This window comes from Macrobrachium nipponense, chromosome 5 (genome assembly GCF_015104395.2).
Source record: "Macrobrachium nipponense isolate FS-2020 chromosome 5, ASM1510439v2, whole genome shotgun sequence".
Taxonomy (NCBI): Eukaryota; Metazoa; Arthropoda; class Malacostraca; order Decapoda; family Palaemonidae; genus Macrobrachium; species Macrobrachium nipponense.
In genome coordinates, this window is record NC_061107.1 from 21,536,147 (window position 1) to 21,543,751 (window position 7,605).

At 35.0% G+C, this 7,605-nt stretch overlaps 1 protein-coding gene across 1 annotated transcript; it reads left to right on the forward strand.

Annotated features, from left to right (window-relative positions):
* Positions 1 to 944: 944 nt before the first annotated feature.
* Positions 945 to 6,603, forward strand: LOC135215734 (pantetheinase-like). Its single transcript, XM_064250689.1, has 6 exons — positions 945 to 1,284; positions 2,153 to 2,305; positions 3,660 to 3,865; positions 4,814 to 4,915; positions 5,222 to 5,331; positions 5,592 to 6,603. Exons 1-6 carry the CDS (start codon positions 979 to 981, stop codon positions 6,476 to 6,478), a joined length of 1,764 nt encoding a protein of 587 aa, XP_064106759.1. The 5' UTR covers positions 945 to 978; the 3' UTR covers positions 6,479 to 6,603.
* The last annotated feature ends 1,002 nt before the right edge of the window (positions 6,604 to 7,605 follow it).

The following is a 7,605-nucleotide window of genomic DNA, read 5'->3' on the forward strand; positions in this document are numbered from 1 at the left end:
CATCTCGCTTTCAACACCGTTCTGGACCATTCGACCCCTTCTACCACCTTTCCCCCCCTGATTATTTGATTCAGTCGCAGTTAGCAAACAAAAGTTATTTCGGGATCCTGGTGACATGACTATGATATCATATACTTGTGATATTATTAGCTCAAATACTCTTTTCCTTTTCATATATGGAGAAGTATAAACAAACGTACATTTCATGCCATGTTACTTAGCGTTTTAAAAAGCTAATTCTTTATTCTAGAAGCATGGAACAGGCCTATGTTATGCTATTATAAACCCAAGCTAATCTGACCGTACTTTGAATACAGTACTCTACACAAACACACACACACAGACACATACATATATATAAGTATATATATATATATATATATATATATATATATATATATATACTATATATACGTGTATATATATACATATCATATATATATATATATATATATATATATATATATATATATATATATATATATATATATATATATATATACGTATATTTAGTGAGAGCGAGAGAGAAAGAGAGAGCATTCTATTGATCCAAACTCCTTTCGACAAGGAACTGAAAACTCCTTGTGTCTTAGCATGTGTAAATATTTCTCCCAATCTGAACTGTTTTAAGAAAGATCTTATACAAGATATAAAAAATTCAGTATAGTTAATCAACCCTGGAAACTATGAGTCACACCTGGTTGTATAAAAGTGTCTATGGAACAAACCTTAATATGAAGCTAAAGAAATAATAACTTTTATGTTCATTAATCGCTCAAAAATCAAAAGGAATAAAAATGCTTGCTAAGATTTTTTATCTCTGCTGTGCACTTGAAAGTTCAGCTGTTTCTTCCATCTGATTTGTTTATCTTGGGAACACTGCATTGTGGTGCCCCAGCTGCTATCTTATTCACCACTGATAAAAAGCCTTATTAATACTCGAAGTCAATTAGGCCAAACAACAGTTTGTTACTAAATATGAAGCTGAGCTTTTCATACGTAATTACATATTTTTTTCTGTCATGTCTCGTCGCGGCAAGACAGAATAATGGAAAGACTGTCAGAGAACATAAATATGACTTCCAGTCAACCCTAGAAGCGCATCGAAAAGGGGAAACGGCGAAAACCTTTGTCCACAAAGACACGACAGTAGACACGGAAGTGGAATACGTGGCAGCAGCATTACAATATGCCCCGTATGATGACCTCTCCGCGGGAGGTCTAGCTGTACTGGAAGAAAATGCGAGAGCATTTATTCGCTATGCTGGAGAGGCCAGAGACATGGCAAGTATTGTTTTACTCTCTCTATTATGTAAGATGAATCTGCCTTTTGGTGCCATTGGAAAATGAGACATGATATCCAAACGATGTTAGTAGTCGGTTGCCACAAGTTATTTATTCGTTATTCGTCACAATCATTTGCTAGGAAATATGCTACCTTCAAAATATAAATAAATAGAATACAGCCTCACACAATTTTACAAAAAGGAGAGAATACTTTCCAAGTTACAACTATTACAGAAGCATATCAAACTTTTCTTATGAACGTTTGCTCTCTGGGTCCATAGTCTTTTTTTTCCAAATGAAAGAAATATTAGTTTTAAGAGGGGTTCCTAACTTTCTACACTTCTATGAAATCAAACTGTTCAGTATTGTTATCGTTTATTTTATATATAACGCTGTATATTATCCGAGTTCTGTGAATTCGCAATATATTTTGAGACCCTTTCGATTTATATAAATATTTAACGCTTTCGTGTTATTTCTTTCGAAATAACTTCATTAACTATCAACACGTTCATAATGTATCATTAAGGGTCTTTTATTCTACTTTTACATAACCTTTGCTTCTGATCAATAACTTTTTATTTTCGTGTCCTTGATTGCAATTCCCAAATTCCGTTGATCGTGTTATATAAATATTAAACTCTCAGCTTGGGCGATTAGTGTTATAAAATCCAACTTTTACCAATGGTATATTTTTGCTGGTATCGATGCTGGAAGATAAAAGATATTTCTTACTAGAGCTATTTTGGTAAATATATCTTCAAAGATTTCAAATAAAGGAGTCAGGGAAAATTTTGAAGGGCAGCCTGGACTGAGATCCTTAAAGTTAATTTTTACAGTTACCTTTTTTTCATATTTGACCCAGGGTGCCCAAATCATCGTGTTCCCAGAATATGGATTAACCAGCCTGAACCTCGGGTTGACCTGGGGCACTTTTCTGGCTCAAACACAGGTCGTTCCGAACCCAGAGGACAAAGAAATACCCTGTGAATACGGCGACGTCAATAATTCGAGCAAAGTAAGGAGCTTTAATTGTTTGGCAAGAGTTACACAGAAGTTCACTGCTAATACAAATCACTTATCTTTCCTCACATGATATTCGAACGTTGATATTGGAACCAGTATTTCGCAATAAGGTTCGCGAAGATTCTCAGACTGACCTTCCACGATATGAGTTCATCCTGCTAAGTATAGAGGTATTTCTTTCCATTCTAGGAGAGATAGAATTAAAGTACTCACATCTATTTGTGTTTGTATGCAATTATCTGAAGACTCTGACTTGAAACAAACTTGTCGAGTAGTTGAAGTAGGCACTTACGAAATTTAATTTCTTCTAGTGATTACTTGTACATATAAAGGCGTGAATTTATGTTTGCAGTAGTGTGTTTAACTCATTACATTTTCATAGATTTTTCAGCCCTTGAAAATGTCTGGTTTCTTACCGAAGTTTCTATATGTTTTTCCCCTCCCTGGAGAGATAATTAATTCATGTTAGTTGATCCACTCTTCGTCAAGTAGAAATTATTGTAAACGGTACTTAAGGTAGTCCCATTCTTCATGCTTTTAAATATTTACGGAAAAAACATTACAAATGGCGGGAAGATCGGTGTTTTTTATACATGTTACGATGTTAATATATCAGTTTAATAATACAGTATAGATGGATTCTGTAAGTAAAATAACAATTTCATTATCAGTGCCTTTATCTTAAATACAGCTGTAATAGCTTATTTGCCTTTTGCAAATGGATACTATGAATGAAATACCTGTGCTAAACTAGGTCTATAGATCACACATGGCCAATACTTTTTTTTATCTCGTGTATGGTAATACAATACGGTAACAACTGACTAGAAAGTAGGTTTATAAAAATATATTAATGGTTATAAATCCATGGTAGGATGTGGGTAAACACAGGCAGCCTATATGCCTACTGAACTGTTATTTACTTGGGAGAGAAAAAGAAAGGGTTGCATTTTTTCAAGTGTATTTTTGCAATGTATTTTATTACAAATATGAGGAAAAAAAAAGGTAAAAAAATTTTCTTTTCCATAAATGTTTCTGTTTAAAGTGTGATAGATGTTGTTTATAAACATAAGTGTTTACAGTTATGTGATATTATTGACAAGTTTAGGGGAGGAAGGGTATAGAGTTGCCTTCAACACCCTTGGACTTTTTTACTCGCCATTATTTGGATTTCGCCATTATCCGACAGGCCGTTGGCTCTATTAATCCTGATAATTAAAGGATTAATGCAATAAAACTACATAATTCTTTAGTGTTAGGAGTGAGGAGTAGGAGCGTGACTTAGAAGGTGCTTGATAGCTGGAGTATTCCTTTACATCTATTTCATCTTATTATTCCCATTAAAGATCATGAAAGAACTCAGTTGTGCAGCGATGGAAAGTGGCATATACCTTGTGGTAGACCTTGCCGAACAGTCAAACTGCTCTGGGGTTGCCCTCAGTGATGAGGATCTCGCCTTTAGCCAGAACAGCGATGCACCGGGCGTCCTCTCTGGCTGCAAATTCTACAATTCACAGGTGGTTTTCGACGATGCCGGAGCTGTTGTGGCCAGGTACTGAAAATGGGCATATGGCATTTCTCTTAACCAGTTATGCTTCATTTTTAATTTTCAATCAGGATTTGATTATTACCTTATTTTTCATTTGTCTTCATACAGTCTATTCATAAGCCTAGAAATTACTCATTTTATTCACGTTCTTTGGAAGTCACTTGAAAGTTCCAATGTAGGTCAGTGTAACTGGCAATTAAGGAAATGGCCCCATTGCGTTTCTCAGTCGACATCATTCACCTCCGTGCGATGAATGCTCCAGAGGTCTTCTGACTTAATCCTTGGCCATTGTGGATGAGTGTGCCATCGAGAGAAAGGTTTCCTAGCTGATGATTCTTTTAGATATTAGTTCTATTTAATTTAAAAGTGGTGTTTAAGAAGAATAGTTTAGCTATTGAAAAGAATGAAGGGGTTTTACAATTTACTTCAGTGCTGATATAAACGGTTGTGCATGTATGTATAAATGTATTACTGTAACATTTGTAGCCATACTTTCATTAAATTATCCATGTATTAGATTTCTACTTTAACACTTTGTTTACTTATTTACAGATAGTCCAGTATTAAAGCCATACTTTCATTAAATTATCCATGTATTAGATTTCTACTTTAACACTTTGTTTACTTATTTACAGATAGTCCAGTATTAAGACTTTATTTAGTTCGTTAAAGCATTGTTTTTTCACTTTTAAAAATCAAATTTCATCACATTTACCTTGTTGTTGTTTTGGATTAAGCTGACCTTGTGTCACCACGGGCTCTTGCTCACCGAGCAGCCAGTAAATTTGCCTGGTTACTCGAAATTTGATTCTAGAATTGTTAATGATCATATCTTTCATGCTTAGACAATAACTGAATTGGTGAGAGAGAGAGAGAGAGAGAGAGAGAGAGAGAGAGAGAGAGAGAGAGAGAGCACATCAGTGTAGGCTACAGTGTTCATGTATGTCTCAGGTACCGAAAGAAACACCTATTTGTGGAGCCCGTCTTCACCCCAGGAACAGATCCCGACTCAGCTGCTACCTTCCAGACCTCGTTTGGTGTAACATTTACATTGTTGGTGAGAAATGGAAAGAATTCGTCTTGGTTTTTAATTAGTAAATGAAGTGAAATACATTCTGAAATATTTAGTGTGTGACAGATACACTCATATATATATATATATATATATATATATATATATATATATATATATATATATATATATATATATATATATATATATATATATATATATATATATATATAGGAATTGAAACCAAAAGAAATATTCAGGCAGTCATCTGTAAGATACTAAATTACATAGACGTATGCGTGTGCATCAATTAGTACAAATACAGTGAGACATGAATATCCCGTCAGATTTGTTGATATACTATACGAAAATCCAGCTGTTAGCAACATCTACAACCTAGGAGTACGAGATGCACTCCTGAGTACAGCTTGGATGGATCAACTCCCATCTCTAGCAGGTATGTCATCTATATATATATATATATATATATATATATATATTATATATATATATATATATATATATATATATATATATAACATTTAATGCACTTATACTGAGGATCATTAGCTCACTAACAAGACGCCTGCTCCTGTCGTTCTATATGTGCGACGAAAGCGACAAAATGCAATCAATAGTAATAATTTTGAAAACAATGACTGTTTATATTGCAAAAACATATGCACAGAATTGTATCGCCCACTTTCTTCCTCTCAGCTCCCCAGGTCTGGAAGGGTTTCAGTCAAGGAAACAATGTAAATCTCGTTGCGGCCAACATATATCACCCGCCAGGTGGGTATTTGGGGTCAGGAATCTTCAGAGGTGTGTATTCTGAACCAGAATATTATACCTATGATACTTCTTCAGGCAACAAGCTCATAGTGGGAAAAGTGAAAACGAAGTCGGCTGTACCATCTGCAAGCATGCTTCAATCAGGTGATTCTGAAGTTTTCAATGATAATGATTTTGACGATTTGCCTTTGTTGGGCCCATTAAAGATGGAAGAGAGGCAAACAATTGCAATGGAGGTATTAGCGAATGGAAAAAATAAACAAAAGCAAAATACAAACCAGAACATGAAACATAAATATAAGCATGAGAACCTCAGCCGATACAATCACGTCGTCTTAGAGAGAACCTCACCAGGTATCCTTGCCATCCATGAGCTTTGCCATGAGGACGGCTTGTGTTGCAATCTGGCTTACGAGTACCCTGCTGAACAATCTGAAGATATTGTTTACATGCTCATCGCCTACAGCGGTATAGTGGGACATGCCCATAACCTCTATCTCACATACGTGCAGGACTGCGGGGTAGTACTTTGTCTGAATGAAACCATTGACAGTTGTGGCCACTTTGAGGAAGCATATATTCCTGACTCAGCTTTCAGAGCATATTCACTTTCTGGAACATTCGGTGACCGCTATATCTATCCCTCCGTTTTTACTGACACCTTACAGCTTTTCAGTGATGACAAATGGAACTATACACTCAGTGAATCGCCAGACCATTTCCATGCGATCATAGATCTTCACGAGGAAGTGAATGACCTCTCCATGTTGAGTTTGTATAGCAGGTGGTTCTCCAGGGACCCAAACCACTGAAATTTCATGACCAGCTTGTTCAGATGAAAATTTCTTCTTGTTAGAATAACTTAAATATATTGTCAGTGGTGATTAAACTATTCTACATTATGGTCAGTTATGCATTAAAAATAATAAAACAATAAGGCAATGTTATCATTTACCACACTTGCAGACCAAATATTTCCCTATCACACTCTTTTTGCTATGAATAATTGATAAAAAACATAGGTTTGATATTTTAGATTCAAATTATATAAGCACTCTCACAAATGTATACATCTCTATACCACATATTTTAAACGATGAACAAAAGACGGAGAATGATAATGTTACATTATACTTACCTGTGTACATTACTATCAAAACCAAAATTTGTAATCATATTATTTTTCGTATTTAGAAAATCGCTTATGGAAGTTGTTTGCTTAGATTGTACCGGGCACAAAATATTTACTGAGGCAAAGTAAAGAGATAGCATACAACTGTGATTCAAAGGATGTATATGTTTATTTAGTACAATTGGCTTCCATTTCGGGGTGAGGTCCATTTGATAAGTAAGTATCCTTAAAAACATCTGAAATTTATTTTTAGGTGAATGGATCGCCGGTGCGGCAGCCTATTGACTTCTTATTAAGTAAACATATTTACTTTTTTTATTAATTGTCTTTGTTATAAAGGTATAACGGAAGAGGCTAAACAAGGAACTGAATCTCAAAATGGAATGAGGGTTAGATATAGTTCATATTTATCTAAATTAGGTTTAAGGCTGACGAGTAACGAACACAAATACAAAACTCAGGACAAAGGCCACGTAAATTTAGCCTTTCAACAATTCTTGTTAAGAACTAATTCCAAGAGGGTAGGTTGGGTAGAGTCGAGGGTTGTGGATAGATAGTAGACAGAATTATATGGGTCGTAACCGTTTGAACATAAGTACTGAAAAGTTAGGATGAAAAATACAGAAGCAGAATGAACGTTACAGAGAAAATACAAGAAAAAAGGGACTAAAAAATAAATGCAGAATAAAGCAAAGTTTTGTTTCCTATTTCCTAATCCTCTGATCACTCCCGTACCCTCTATAGCAGTGCTGGAATGGTCACAGCCTTGACATGCTCTGCATGTCAACTTTTGCCATGTATTTCCAA